This window comes from Notechis scutatus, chromosome 1 (genome assembly GCF_049901735.1).
Source record: "Notechis scutatus isolate UNSWTSFEM ecotype Mainland chromosome 1, rNotScu1.2, whole genome shotgun sequence".
Classification (NCBI taxonomy): Eukaryota; Metazoa; Chordata; class Lepidosauria; order Squamata; family Elapidae; genus Notechis; species Notechis scutatus.
Window position 1 is genome coordinate 4,595,295 of NC_142009.1, and position 14,503 is coordinate 4,609,797.

General features: G+C 52.5%; 1 protein-coding gene across 1 annotated transcript in view; it reads right to left on the minus strand.

The window, feature by feature from the left end:
- Window positions 1-947: 947 nt before the first annotated feature.
- NCOR1 (nuclear receptor corepressor 1) overlaps window positions 948-14,503 on the minus strand; it is a 192,026-nt gene continuing 178,470 nt past the window's right edge. Inside the window, 5 exon segments of the mRNA XM_087968131.1 lie at window positions 948-1,507; window positions 2,893-3,075; window positions 11,058-11,279; window positions 12,706-12,759; window positions 14,104-14,246. Coding sequence (XP_087824257.1) covers window positions 1,314-1,507; window positions 2,893-3,075; window positions 11,058-11,279; window positions 12,706-12,759; window positions 14,104-14,246 — 796 coding nt within the window. The 3' untranslated portion in view covers window positions 948-1,313.

The following is a 14,503-nucleotide window of genomic DNA, read 5'->3' on the forward strand; positions in this document are numbered from 1 at the left end:
GGTGCTGTGTGCGGAGAGACGGACAAAGGAGGGAAGGAAGGAAGGAGGGAGGAAAAAGAGCAAGGAAAGAAGAAAGAGAAAAGGAAAAAGGAAGGAAGGAAGGAAGGAAGAAGGGAGGGAGGGAAAGGGAAAAGAGGAAGGAAAGAAAGAAAGAGAGGGAGAGAGGAAGGGAGGGAAAGGGAAAGGGAAAAGAGCAAGGAAAAAGGCAGGAAAGAAGGAAGGAGGGAGGGAAAGAGAAAAGAGCAAGGAGAGAAAACAGGAAGGAAGGAAGGCAGGAAAGAAGGGAGGGAGGGATGAAGAGAAAGAGCAAAGAGGAAGGAAGGAAGAGAAAGGAAAAGGAAGAAAGGAATGAAGGAAGAAAAGAAAGAAGGGCAAAGGGAGAAGAGGGAGGGAGAGGAAGGAAGGAGCAACCTGGCTGGGTCAAATTATGCCCTCCCCAAAATAAACAAAAGGTTGGCGCCCCGGGGGGGGTCTTTCTTTATAATCCCCCTCCCCATTTCTACAGACAGATGATGCAAAAGGAAGTGGGGGGCAGCGTCCTCTTGCTTGCACCCCAAAAAGGTAGGAAGTCTCTACCCTTGAGAGCTTTAAAAATATATATATATATATATATATATATATATATATATATATATATATATATGAACCCCCCCCCTCCAAAGTTTAAAACAGTGATTTTCAACACCGGAAATTCTAGCCAAGGTTTAAAGTGGGTGGGGCTGCTGGGGGTGAGTGGGTGGAGGGTGTGTGTGTGTGTGTGTGTGTGTGTGTGTGTGTGTGTGTACACGCGCAGAAAGACACTGCAGAAAAAGTTATTCTATTTACAGAAGAAAAATGGGGGTTTTTTTCTCTCTCTTTTTTTCTTTCTTCCTTTTTGAAGAGAACGAGGGAATAACGTGTCCTATTTCCTCCCCACCCCTCTTAAAAAAAGAAAAAAAAACACCCCAAACTCTTTACACGTATTTATCTTCTTCTTCGGGCCAAAAAGAAGGGAGGGAGAAATCCTTTTCCCGGATGGGTTTTAGCTCTCCGTGCAACTAGTTTTCCCATCCTGTCTTCCTTTCCGACAGTCTTTTTTTTCTTTTTCTTTTTTAAATGCAGCCATTCCATAAGCCCAATGTGGTTTTTGCTAACCTCCACGCTGAATTTTCTTTTTCTTTCTTTCTTTCTTTCTTTCTTTCTTTCTTTCTTTCTTTCTTTCTTTCTTTCTTTCTTTCTTTCTTTCTTTCTTTCGTCTTTTTCTTTTCTTTTGTGTTTGTGGGTGTCTCTCATTCCCCCGGAAACAGGGGAGCTCCGGTCCCTTCCGTCCCGTGTCAGTCATCGCTGTCTGAAAGGGTCTCGTACTGGGCGGACAGAAGGGGGGCTGGTTCCCGCTCCCATATCCGGCTGGGCTGGTGCGCGGCAGAGGCGGCCTGGCCGGCAGAGGGTCCCCCGCAGGCCATGGAGGTGGGGGGCGTGCTGCTCAGCATACGGATGGTCAGGGGGTTGTAAGGGAACTGCGTGGAACCTGGCAGGGGGAAAAGGAAGGAGAAAGCAGCTTAGAGGGTTTTTGTTTTTTGGTGCGTTCCTCGAATTACGACCGTTCGCGCAGGGACCGTTTGAGCGGCATGGAGGGATGGGGATTGGGGGTAATTCGACTGATAATAACTCATTGAGTGACTGTTTGAAAAGGAGGGGATGATGGGGTTTGGGGGTAATTTGGCCAGAGACAATCCTTGACTTACATTCACTCATTCAGTGACCATTTGAGTAGGAGGGGATGATGGGGCTTGGGGTAATTCAGCCACAGGGAGCACTCGACTTACATTAACTCATTCAGTGACCGTTTGAAAAGGAGGGGATGATGGGGCTTGGGGTAATTCAGCCAAAGGGAGCACTTGACTTACATTAACTCATTCAGTGACCGTTTGAAAAGGAGGGGATGATGGGGCTTGGGGTAATTCAGCCACAGGGAGCACTCGACTTACATTAACTCATTCAATGACCGTTTGAAAAGGAGGGGATGATGGGGTTCGGGGTAATTTGGCCACAGAGAATCCTTGACTTACATTAACTCATTGAGCGACCGTTTGAATAGGAGGGGATGATGGGGTTTGGGGTAGTTCGGCCGCTGGGAGTGCTCGACTTACAATAACTCACTTAGTGGCCGTTCGAATAGGGGGTTCAAATAGGGGTCTCGTGATCCCCTTCTGGCCAGCAAAGTCAACGGGGGAAGCCAGATTCACTTAACAACCATGTGCCTCATTTAACGAATGCAATGATTCACTAACAGCCGCGGCAAGAAAGGTCGTAAAACGGGGCAAAACTCACTCAGCCAACGTCTCCCCGAACAGCATAAATTTTGAGCTCAACGTTCGAACGTTTGGCGACTGTCTCGGATTTACGACGGTCGCAGCATCCTGGGTGGGGGGGGCGTGTCACACAATCCCCTTTTGCAACCTTCCGACAACCCGAGAGGAAGCTGGATTCCTTTAACAGCCGCGGCCACTCACTTAACGACGGCGACAAGGAAGGTCGTAAAACGGGGGCGATTAACAACTTGTCTCCCTTAGCAGCAGGAATTTGGGGCTCAATGGGGGTCGTAAGTCGAGGACGACCTGTGCTTTAAGGGTCGTGAAGATATTCTGGCCATATTCAGGTAATCATGCAATTAATTAGCTTTCATAACAGCAGAGGTCTCCAAACATGGCGCTTTAAGACTGGTGGACTTCAACTCCCAGCATTCTCCAGCCAGCTCTGCTGGCTGGAGAATGCTGGGAGTTGAAGTCCACCAGTCTTAAAGCGGCCATGTTTGGACACCTCTGAATAGGAGTGTCGTAAACACCTGGGCCGCCATTTTGGACTGCCTGCAACCCCACTGGGACACACCTGGACCATGTCGGCTGGGCTCACCTGTCGAAGAGGGCCGGTCCTCCCACGACCAGGCGGGGGTCTGCCGGTGATAGTCTCCTTCCGAATGCACCGAGGAGACCGAGGAGGGGCGCTCCGTCCCCAGATAGCCCTGGCCAGGAAGTGGGGACTTGGATTTCCTGCTCCCGGATTTCCCCATCAGCTTCTGCTTGCTGAGGCCTCCACCTGGTAGAAGGAGAGGAGGAGGAGGAGGAAGAATGGAGTTATGGGGAGCACCAATAAGAATCAGAGGGTTCCACTGCTTAAAGCATGGCTGGTTGGGGGATTCTGGGAGTGGAAGCCCCCCTCTTAAAGCATGCTGGTTGGGGGATTCTGGGAGTGGAAGTCCTCCTCTTAAAGCATGCTGGTTGGGGGATTCTGGGAGTGGAAGCCCCCCCCCTCTTAAAGCATGCTGGCTGGGGATTCTGGGAGTGGAAGCCCACCCCTCTTAAAGCATGCTGGCTGGGGGATTCTGGGAGTGGAAGCCCACCCCTCTTAAAGCAGGCTGGCTGGGGGATTCTGGGAGTGGAAGTCCATCCATCTTAAAGCATGCTGGCTGGGGATTCTGGGAGTGGAAGCCCCCTCTTAAAGCATGCTGGTTGGGGGATTCTGGGAGTGGAAGCCCACCCCTCTTAAAGCAGGCTGGCTGGGGGATTCTGGGAGTGGAAGTCCATCCATCTTAAAGCATGCTGGCTGGGGGATTCTGGGAGTGGAAGTCCTCCCCTCTTAAAGCATGCTGGCTGGGGGATTCTGGGAGTGGAAGCCCCCTCTTAAAGCATGCTGGCTGGGGATTCTGGGAGTGGAAGCCCACCCCTCTTAAAGCATGCTGGCTGGGGGATTCTGGGAGTGGAAGCCCACCCCTCTTAAAGCATGCTGGTTGGGGGATTCTGGGAGTGGAAGTCCATCCATCTTAAAGCATGCTGGCTGGGGGATTCTGGGAGTGGAAGTCCTCCCTCTTAAAGCATGCTGGCTGGGGATTCTGGGAGTGGAAGTCCACCCCTCTTAAAGCATGCTGGCTGGGGGATTCTGGGAGTGGAAGCCCACCCCTCTTAAAGCATGCTGGTTGGGGATTCTGGGAGTGGAAGTCCATCCATCTTAAAGCATGCTGGCTGGGGATTCTGGGAGTGGAAGTCCTCCCCTCTTAAAGCATGCTGGCTGGGGATTCTGGGAGTGGAAGTCCTCCCCTCTTAAAGCATGCTGGCTGGGGATTCTGGGAGTGGAAGTCCACCCCTCTTAAAGCATGCTGGTTGGGGATTCTGGGAGTGGAAGTCCATCCATCTTAAAGCAGGCTGGCTGGTGGATTCTGGGAGTGGAAGTCCACCCCTCTTAAAGCATGCTGGTTGGGGGATTCTGGGAGTGGAAGTCCTCCCCTCTTAAAGCATCCTGGCTGGGGGATTCTGGGAGTGGAAGTCCTCCCCTCTTAAAGCATGGCTGGCTGGAGGATTCTGGGAGTGGAAGTCCTCCCCTCTTAAAGCGTCCTGGCTGGGGGATTCTGGGAGTGGAAGTCCAGCCCTCTTAAAGCATCCTGGCTGGGGGATTCTGGGAGTGGAAGTCCAGCCCTCTTAAAGCATCCTGGCTGGGGGATTCTGGGAGTGGAAGTCCACCTCTTAAAGCATGCAGAATCGGGGATTCTGGGAGTGGAAGTCCTCCCCTCTTAAAGCATCCTGGCTGGGGATTCTGGGAGTGGAAGTCCACCCCTCTTAAAGCATGCTGGTTGGGGGATTCTGGGAGTGGAAGTCCATCCATCTTAAAGCAGGCTGGCTGGTGGATTCTGGGAGTGGAAGTCCCCCTCTTAAAGCATGCTGGTTGGGGATTCTGGGAGTGGAAGTCCTCCCCTCTTAAAGCATCCTGGCTGGGGGATTCTGGGAGTGGAAGTCCTCCCCTCTTAAAGCATGGCTGGCTGGAGGATTCTGGGAGTGGAAGTCCTCCCCTCTTAAAGCATCCTGGCTGGGGATTCTGGGAGTGGAAGTCCAGCCCTCTTAAAGCATCCTGGCTGGGGATTCTGGGAGTGGAAGTCCTCCCCTCTTAAAGCATCCTGGCTGGGGATTCTGGGAGTGGAAGTCCAGCCCTCTTAAAGCATCCTGGCTGGGGATTCTGGGAGTGGAAGCCCACCCCTCTTAAAGCATGGCTGGCTGGGGGATTCTGGGAGTGGAAGTCTCCTCCTCTTAAAGCATGGCTGGCTGGGGGATTCTGGGAGTGGAAGCCCACCCCTCTTAAAGCATGGCTGGCTGGGGAATTCTGGGAGTGGAAGTCCTCCCTCTTAAAGCAGGCTGGCTGGGGGATTCTGGGAGTGGAAGCCCACCCCTCTTAAAGCATGGCTGGCTGGGGATTCTGGAAGTGGAAGTCCTCCTCTTAAAGCATGGCTGGCTGGGGGATTCTGGAAGTGGAAGTCCTCCCTCTTAAAGCATGGCTGGCTGGGGGATTCTGGGAGTGGAAGCCCACCCCTCTTAAAGCAGGATGGCTGGGGGATTCTGGGAGTGGAAGTCCTCCCCTCTTAAAGCATGGCTGGCTGGGGGATTCTGGGAGTGGAAGTCCTCTCCTCTTAAAGCATGGCTGGCTGGGGGATTCTGGGAGTGGAAGCCCACCCCTCTTAAAGCAGGATGGCTGGGGATTCTGGGAGTGGAAGTCCTCCCTCTTAAAGCATGGCTGGCTGGGGGATTCTGGGAGTGGAAGCCCACCCCTCTTAAAGCAGGATGGCTGGGGATTCTGGGAGTGGAAGTCCTCCCTCTTAAAGCATGGCTGGCTGGGGGATTCTGGGAGTGGAAGTCCTCCCCTCTTAAAGCATGGCTGGCTGGGGGATTCTGGGAGTGGAAGCCCACCCCTCTTAAAGCAGGATGGCTGGGGGATTCTGGGAGTGGAAGCCCACCCCTCTTAAAGCAGGCTGGCTGGGGATTCTGTGGTGGAAGTCCACCCCTCTTAAAGCATCCTGGCTGGGGGATTCTGGGAGTGGAAGCCCACCCCTCTTAAAGCAGGCTGGCTGGGGGATTCTGGGAGTGGAAGTCCACCCTCTTAAAGCAGGCTGGCTGGGGATTCGGGAGTGGAAGCCCACCCCTCTTAAAGCAGGCTGGCTGGGGGATTCTGGGAGTGGAAGTCCACCCCTCTTAAAGCATTCTGGCTGGGGATTCTGGGAGTGGAAGCCCACCCCTCTTAAAGCAGGCTGTCTGGGGGATTCTGGGAGTGGAAGCCTACCCCTCTTAAAGCATGGCTGGCTGGGGGATTCTGGGAGTGGAAGCCCACCCCTCTTAAAGCAGGCTGGCTGGGGGATTCAGGGAGTGGAAGTCCACCCCTCTTAAAGCAGGCTGGCTGGGGATTCGGGGAGTGGAAGTCCACCCCTCTTAAACTAGGCTGGCTGGGGAATTCTGGGAGAGGAAGCCCTCCCCTCTTAAAGCAGGCTGGCTGGGGATTCTGGGAGTGAAAGTCCTCCCCTCTTAAAGCAGGCTGGCTGGGGGATTCTGGGAGAGGAAGTCCTCCCCTCTTAAAGCATCCTGGCTGGGGGATTCTGGGAGAGGAAGTCCTACCCCCTTAAAGCAGGCTGGCTGGGGATTCTGGGAATGGAAGTCCACCCCTCTTAAAGCATCCTGGCTGGGGGATTCTGGGAGAGGAAGTCCTACCCCCTTAAAGCAGGCTGGCTGGGGATTCTGGGAATGGAAGTCCACCCCTCTTAAAGCATCCTGGCTGGGGGATTCTGGGAGAGGAAGTCCTCCCCTCTTAAAGCAGGCTGGCTGGGGATTCTGGGAGTGGAAGTCCTCCCCTCTTAAAGCATCCTGGCTGGGGGATTCTGGGAGAGGAAGTCCTCCCTCTTAAAGCAGGCTGGCTGGGGGATTCTGGGAGTGGAAGTCCTCCCCTCTTAAAGCAGGCTGGTTGGGGGATTCTGGGAGTGGAAGTCCTCCCCTCTTAAAGCAGGCTGGCTGGGGATTCTGGGAGTTGAAGTCCACCCCTCTTAAAGCAGGCAGGCTGGGGATTCTGGGAGTGGAAGTCCACCCCTTTTAAAGCATCCTGGCTGGGGATTCTGGGAGTGGAAGTCCTCCCCTCTTAAAGCAGGCTGGCTGGGGATTCTGGGAATGGAAGTCCTCCTCTTAAAGCATCCTGGCTGGGGATTCTGGGAGTGGAAGTCCTCCCCTCTTAAAGCATCCTGGCTGGGGGATTCTGGGAGTGGAAGTCCTCCCCTCTTAAAGCATCCTGGCTGGGGATTCTGGGAATGGAAGTCCTCCCTCTTAAAGCATCCTGGCTGGGGATTCTGGGAGTGGAAGTCCTCCCTCTTAAAGCATCCTGGCTGGGGATTCTGGGAATGGAAGTCCTCCCCTCTTAAAGCAGGCTGGCTGGGGATTCTGGGAGTGGAAGTCCTCCCCTCTTAAAGCATCCTGGCTGGGGGCTTCTGGGAGTGGAAGTCCTCCCCTCTTAAAGCAGGCTGGCTGGGGATTCTGGGAATGGAAGTCCTCCCTCTTAAAGCATCCTGGCTGGGGGATTCTGGGAGTGGAAGTCCTCCCTCTTAAAGCAGGCTGGCTGGAGAATTCTGGGAGTGGAAGTCCTCCCTCTTAAAGCATGACGGCTGGGGATTCTGGGAGTGGAAGTCCACCCTCTTAAAGCATGCCGGCTGGGGATTCTGGGAGTGGAAGTCCTCCCCTCTTAAAGCAGGCTGGCTGGAGAATTCTGGGAGTGGAAGTCCTCCCTCTTAAAGCATCCTGGCTGGGGGATTCTGAGAGAGGAAGTCCTCCCCTCTTAAAGCATGACGGCTGGGGGATTCTGGGAGTGGAAGTCCACCCCTCTTAAAGCATCCTGGCTGGGGGATTCTGGGAGTGGAAGTCCTCCCTCTTAAAGCAGGCTGGCTGGAGAATTCTGGGAGTGGAAGTCCTCCCCTCTTAAAGCATCCTGGCTGGGGGATTCTGGGAGGAAGTCCTCCCCTCTTAAAGCATGCCGGCTGGGGATTCTGGGAGTGGAAGTCCACCCTCTTAAAGCATGCCGGCTGGGGGATTCTGGGAGAGGAAGTCCTCCCTCTTAAAGCATGCCGGCTGGGGGATTCTGGGAGTGGAAGTCCTCCTCTTAAAGCATGACGGCTGGGGATTCTGGGAGTGGAAGTCCACCCCTCTTAAAGCATCCTGGCTGGGGAATTCTGGGAGTGGAAGTCCTCCCTCTTAAAGCAGGCTGGCTGGAGAATTCTGGGAGTGGAAGTCCTCCCCTCTTAAAGCATCCTGGCTGGGGGATTCTGGGAGAGGAAGTCCTCCCCTCTTAAAGCATGACGGCTGGGGGATTCTGGGAGTGGAAGTCCACCCCTCTTAAAGCATGCCGGCTGGGGGATTCTGGGAGTGGAAGTCCACCCCTCTTAAAGCATCCTGGCTGGGGGATTCTGGGAGTGGAAGTCCACACCTCTTAAAGCATCCTGGCTGGCTGGGGGATTCTGGGAATGGAAGTCCACCCCTCTTAAAGCATCCTGGCCGGCTGGGGGATTCTGGGAGTGGACGTCCACCCCTCTTAAAGCAGGCTGGCTGGGGGATTCCGGGAATTGAAATCCATGGATCTTAAGACAGCTTAAGGTTAGGAAGCACTGAATCTGGCTTGCCATCCTTGACCTGGCTCGTCAGAAGGTCGCAAAAGGGGATCGTGTGACCCCAAAGATCCTCCGACTGTCATAAATATGGATCAGTTGCCAAGAATTCAGATCACGCGACCACGGGGATAGCCACAATGTTCGTAAAGGGTGAAAAAAAAACGGCCTGGAGTCGCTTTTTATGAGTGGCGTTGCCACTTGGGCCACTAAACAAATGGCCGTAAGTCGAGGACTACCCACCCTTAGCTATGACAGTCTCTCTTCTCATCACTAGCCGTTCCTCCCCTTTTTTAAAAGAAAAGATTGCCATTCACTCCCCTCCACCAAAACCAGATAACAGATAATCAGTTGGAAGGGAACTTGGAGGTCATCTAGTCCAACCCCCTGCCCAAGCAGGAGTCCCTACACCATTTCTGACCAAGGGCGGTCCAGTCTCTTCTTGAAAGCCTCCAGGGATGAAGCTCCCACAACTTCTGAAGGCAATTTCTGTTTCATTGGCTGATGGTTTCCTATACCAGCAGGAAAGATAAGGCTGAACCTGCCAGGAGAACGGTGGGGGAAGAATGGGAGTTGTAGCTTGGCACCTGGTAAAGAACCCAGGTGACAGGAGACTAATTTCAACATCATGTCTACCTCCAATGCAGAGGTAGTACTCAGCCGGTTCTGACCGGTTCTAGAGAACCGGTAGCAGAAATTTTGAGTAGTTTGGAGAGCCGGCCAAAGCCACCTCTGACTGGCCCCGCCAACCCCATCTCTTCTCTGCCTCCCATTGAGTCCCAGCTGATCGGCTGGGTTTTCTTTGGTTGCCCTGCACAGGAGAATGGAGCTGGAAAGCAGGTTAGTGGGGTGGGGAGGGAATGGGGACTTTGCTGTAATCTTCCCCTGCCATGCCTGCCAAGCCAAGCCAAGCCAAGCCAAACCCACCAAGCCACGCCACACCCACCTGTCAACTGATAAAGATATTTTTTCAGGAGGTTCGAGAGAGCAGTGCGGCAGCTTGGAAATCAAAAGTGCACTCTATAAATAGTTTTTCGGAGATAGTAACTAGGTGACTGAAGTTTCTGCCTCGCAAATATCTAACGGGAGAGCATGATTGATGACTCTGGGCTATGGAGGTGTCCCATTGGAGAATACGAATTATGATACACCCAAGGGGGTGGGGGGAAACCCAGGGCCAAGGGTGACAATGAATGATGTGCCTCAGAGTCGGCTACACCCAGGCAGGGCCGACATGTTAACTCCCAATAAATCCTTTTGAAGTTTTGGAAGTTTGGCTCGAGACTCATCTGTCAGCTTTGGAAGCCATATTAGCACCAGACGCTTCCACGCTGCCACCTTCTTGAGCCGGGGAAGGTGGGAGGGGGGAATTTCTTGGGAGTGTATGTGGGTAGGCATAATAGCATTCTTCTTCTAAGTCAAGGTCATGTGGTTTCTGCACCTGGCGGAGAGGACGTCTCAAGTTGGATGGTGATTGGGGCATGTTGATGCCATGATGGGCGCAGGGGGCGGATCGGTAATTTTTTTACTTATGGCAAGGAAACCCGGAACTTTCAGATTCGAGATTTCCCAGATGTGCCAGTTTACTCTCCAAATAAAACAGAACTTTTGAGTGGATGGCTTGTCTCAGAGTTATTTGTTGGAGTGGCTAACACCCAAGAAGATAGGTTCAAGATCCAGAGGGATCTTGACAGACTTGAACCCTGGGCCGTATCCAACAAAATGAAATTCAATGTAGAGAAAAGGAAAGTCCTACACTTAGGCAAGAAAAACCCAAAGGACACCTATAGACTGGGTGAAACCAGGGTCAATAGCAGGAACTGGGAGGGGGATCTCAGAGTCTTAGTGGACAACCAGCTAAATATGCGCAGCAGCAGCCAAAGAAGCCAATGCAATCCTAAATTGCATTAACAGAGGGATACAATCGAGATCAAGGGAGGGACTAATGCCACTCTATAAAGCCTTAGTAAGGCCACACCTAGAGTCCTGCATCCAGTTTTGGTCACCACACTATAAAAAAAGATGTTGAGACTCTAGAAAGAGTGCAGAAAAGAGCAACCAGGATGATGAGGGGGCTGGAGGCTCAAACATACGATGGACGGTTGCAGGAACTGGGCCTGGCTAGTCTAGGGGAGACAGGAGAGCATCTTCCAGTATTTGAGGGGCTGCCCCAGAGAGGAGGAAGGGGGTCAAGCTATTTTCCAAAGCACCAGAAGGCCAGAGAAGGAATAATGGATGGAAACTGAACAAGGAGAGATTCAACCTGGAAATAAGGAGAAACTTTCTGACAGTGAGAACCATCAACTGACGGAACAGAAGTTGCCCTCGGAAGTTGTGGGAGCTTCATCCCTGGAGGCTTTCACAAGAAGAGACTGGTCTGCCCTCGGTCAGAAATGGGTGTCCTGCTTAGGCACGGGGTTGGACTAGATGACCCACAAGGTCCCTTCCAACTCTGATTATCTGGAGGTTTTCTGGAACGCTGACGTCATGATTTAATTGGGGGTAACTGCCGGAATCCTGACACCCCCCCCCCCCCCAAGCCACACCCACAGAAGTGGTAGTAAAACATTTTTTTTGATTCCCACCCTTGTTCCAAAGAGACCAAAACTGGCCCGGAAACGCTCACCTGGATTAGGGGAGGGGCTGGTTTCCTCCCGCCGAGCTTCGCTGTTCGTCGGCAACGATCCGCTGGAGCCGCCGGGCAAGAGCCCCAGGGGCTGCCCCATAACCAGGGGGTGGTCCTCGCCTTTGTCCTCGAGGCTGCCCATCAGGGCTTTGCGGATGATGTCCTCCAGGCCCAGGTTGCTGGCCGGATCGGCTAAGGAAGGGCCTCGAGTGCTCACGGAACCTGGGAAGGGAGAGGAAGGAAGGAAGGAAGGAAGGAGGAAGCCAGAGAGAGAGAGAGAGAAAGGGGTGATGTTCCTACGAGAGAATCCTTCCGGCCCTAAGGATGTGGCTTCCTTCTCAGTTGGGGGTTCAGATTTTACAGGCGGTCCCCGACTTACAACCTCGGTCAAGCAGTCGGAACAGAGTGCGAAGGGACCTTGGAGGTCTTCTAGTCCAGCCCCTGTTATAAATGCGAGTCAGTTGCTAAGCATCGGAATTTGGGGTTACGTGACCATGGGAATGCTGCAACGGTCGTTAAGGGTGAAAACTGGCCATCGGTCCCTTTTTTTTCCAGGGCTGATGTAACTTCCACGAAATGAATGGCTGTAAATCAAGGACTACCTGTGCACTTAATGAATAGGAAAGAGAGAAAGAAAGAAAGGGAGGGAGGAAGACAGAAAGACAGGAAGGAAGGAAGGAAGGAAGGAAGGAAGGAAGGAAGGAAGGAAGGAAGGAAGGAAGGAAGGAAAATAAATTCAGCAAGGAAGTTTGGACAGGAAGGAAGGAGGAAAGAAAGAAAGAGAAAGAAAGAGAGAGAAAGAGAAAGAAAGGGAGGGAGGAAGGAAGGAAGAAAGACAAAGAGAAAGAAAGAAAGAAGGAAAGAAAGAAGAAAGAAAGAAAGAAAGAAAGAAAGAAAGAAAGAAAGAAAGAAAGAAAGAAAGAAAGAAAGAAAGAAAGAAAGAAAGAAAGAAAGAAAGAAAGAAAGAAGTTCAGCAGGGAAGTTTGCAAAGGAAGGAAGGAGGAAAGAAAGAGAAAAAGAGAGAAAGAGAGAGAGAAAGAGAAAGAAAGGGAGGGAGGAAGACAGAAAGACAGAAAGAAAGAAAGAAAAGAAAGAAAGAAAGAAAGAAAGAAAGAAAGGAAGACAGAAAGAAAGGAAGGAAGGAAATTCAGCAGGGAAGTTTGGAAAGGAAGGAAGGAGGAAAGAAAGAGAAAGAGAGAAAGAAAGAAAGGGAAGAAGGGAGGGAGGAAGGAAGGAAGGGCAATGTTCTCATAGTTATGAATATCTGCAACAGGCAGTCCTCAACCGACAACCAGCATTGACTATCGTTGCTAAGCGAGACATCTGTTCATCTGTTCAATTATGGCCCAAGGACGACCTGTCTTTATGGCTCACCTTTTTTGAATCCCCCATCTCCTTTCAGAGCAACCCCAGAAGGAAGCTGCTGGGGACAAGTCAGCAGGACTGCTGGATTGATCTGGCTGGGGAGGATGGACCCTGTAGTCCAATCGTGGCTCCAATCGCGGCCTGCCTTGGTGGCCTCCGCTAATTTGTAGAGGAGGTCAGTGACCCGCTCAAATGTCGTAGGGATTTAAAGAAGTGGGGGGTGAGGGTGGGAGTTGTTGGAGGGGGAGACCCCGCTGTGCCTTATTGTTTCCGGAGTCCGTACCTGAAGTGGTGACTGCTGGCAAGTTGAATATTTCTGTCCCGGGCTGAGCAGCTGCTGTTCACCAAGAGAGAAAGAAGAGACACTGGTGAAGAGATGGAGAAAGCTAAGAGGTTTGTAAGCTCAGGGTTGGACTGTCCTCGCGGGGCTCCCTGAGCTGGCCGGGGACGATGTTCCCTAGTCGGGCCATGAAACGCCCCCCAAATCCTTTATTGGAGAATGTGATTGATGACATCCTGCAGTGCTTCCTTGGAGAATCTGACACACCCAGGGGGGGAGGAGGGAAAAAACAGGGTCACAGGGGACTGTGAATTATGTAAGCCAGAGTTGGCTTCGTTTAGGTTAATGCCGGCATGTTACTCCTAATAAATCTTTTTGAGGTGTTTTTTTTTGAAGCTTGGCTCCAGGCTCATGATTTAATTAGGACAATCTCAGGAAACCCTGACAGTTATCTAGCTGGGTCCTGAAAGGTCTGCAAGAAAACCACCCAGCTCAGAGAGCACCAAGGACCCCACAGTCATCCTCCTCCTCCGCCTTCCCCATCTCCTCTTCCCTGCAAACCCTCCTTCCTTCTAGCCCTGATGATGTTCCCTAGTTGGGTCCTGAAACGTCTGAGAAAACAACCCAACTCAAGAAAGCACCAAGGATCCTTCAGTCCTCCTCCTTCTTCCCTCCTCCTTCCTCCTCCTCTTCCTCCCCTCCTCCTCCTCCCCTCCTCCTCTTTCTCCTCTTCCTCCTCCCTGCAAACTCCTTCCTTCTAGCCCTGATGATGTTCCCTAGTTGGGTCCTGAAACGTCTGTGAGGAAACAACCCAACTCAGAAAGCACCAAGGATCCTTCAGTCCTCCTCCTTCTTCCCTCCTCCTTCTTCCTCCTCTTCCTCCCCTCCCTCCTCCTCCCCTCCTCCTCTTCCTCCTCCCTGCAAACTCCTTCCTTCTAGCCCTGATGATGTTCCCTAGTTGGGTCCTGAAACGTCTGTGAGAAAACAACCCAACTCAGAGAGCACCAAGGATCCTTCAGTCCTCCTCCTTCTTCCCTCCTCCTTCCTCCTCCTCTTCCTCCCCTCCTCCTCTTCTCCTCTTCCTCCTCCCTGCAAACTCCTTCCTTCTAGCCCTGCTGATGTTCCCTGGTTGGGTTCTTGAACGTCTGCAGAAAACAACCCAGGTCAGAGAGCACCAAGGATCCTTCAGTCCTCCTCCTTCTTCCCTCCTCCTTCCTCCTCCTCTTCCTCCCTCTCCTCTTTCTCCTCTTCCTCCTCCCTGCAAACTCCTTCCTTCTAGCCCTGCTGATGTTCCCTGGTTGGGTTCTTGAACGTCTGCGAGAAAACAACCCAGGTCAGAGAGCACCCAGGACCCCACAGAAGGGAGCGAAAAAGAAGGGGGGAAAAAAAAGAACCTCCTACCCATATCGGATTCATTTCCCCCGCACGAGTTCAGCTTGCGAAAGATCTCCTGTTTCTTCGACTTCACCATCGGGGAGGTGCTCTCCAGTTTGGTGAAGAAGGAAGGCAGGTAGGCGATGCTTCCCGGAGAGCGGGAGTCTGTCCTGTGTAAGAGCCAAGGAGGTAAAAGGAGGAAAGAATTAAATGCATGCGGGGAGGAGGGAGGAGGAAAAGGATAGAAAAGGAGATAGTAACTTCATTGTCCCTTTGAAAGCACGCGGATCGCCATACGTTAAAATTACGTTGCACGCGGCTCTGAGGGGTCTCCGCCTCCAATATCCACAGGGATAAATAAATACATGCAATACCGTTTCCCTGAAAATACAACCTACCCTGAAAGTAAGCCCTAGCTTGATTTTTT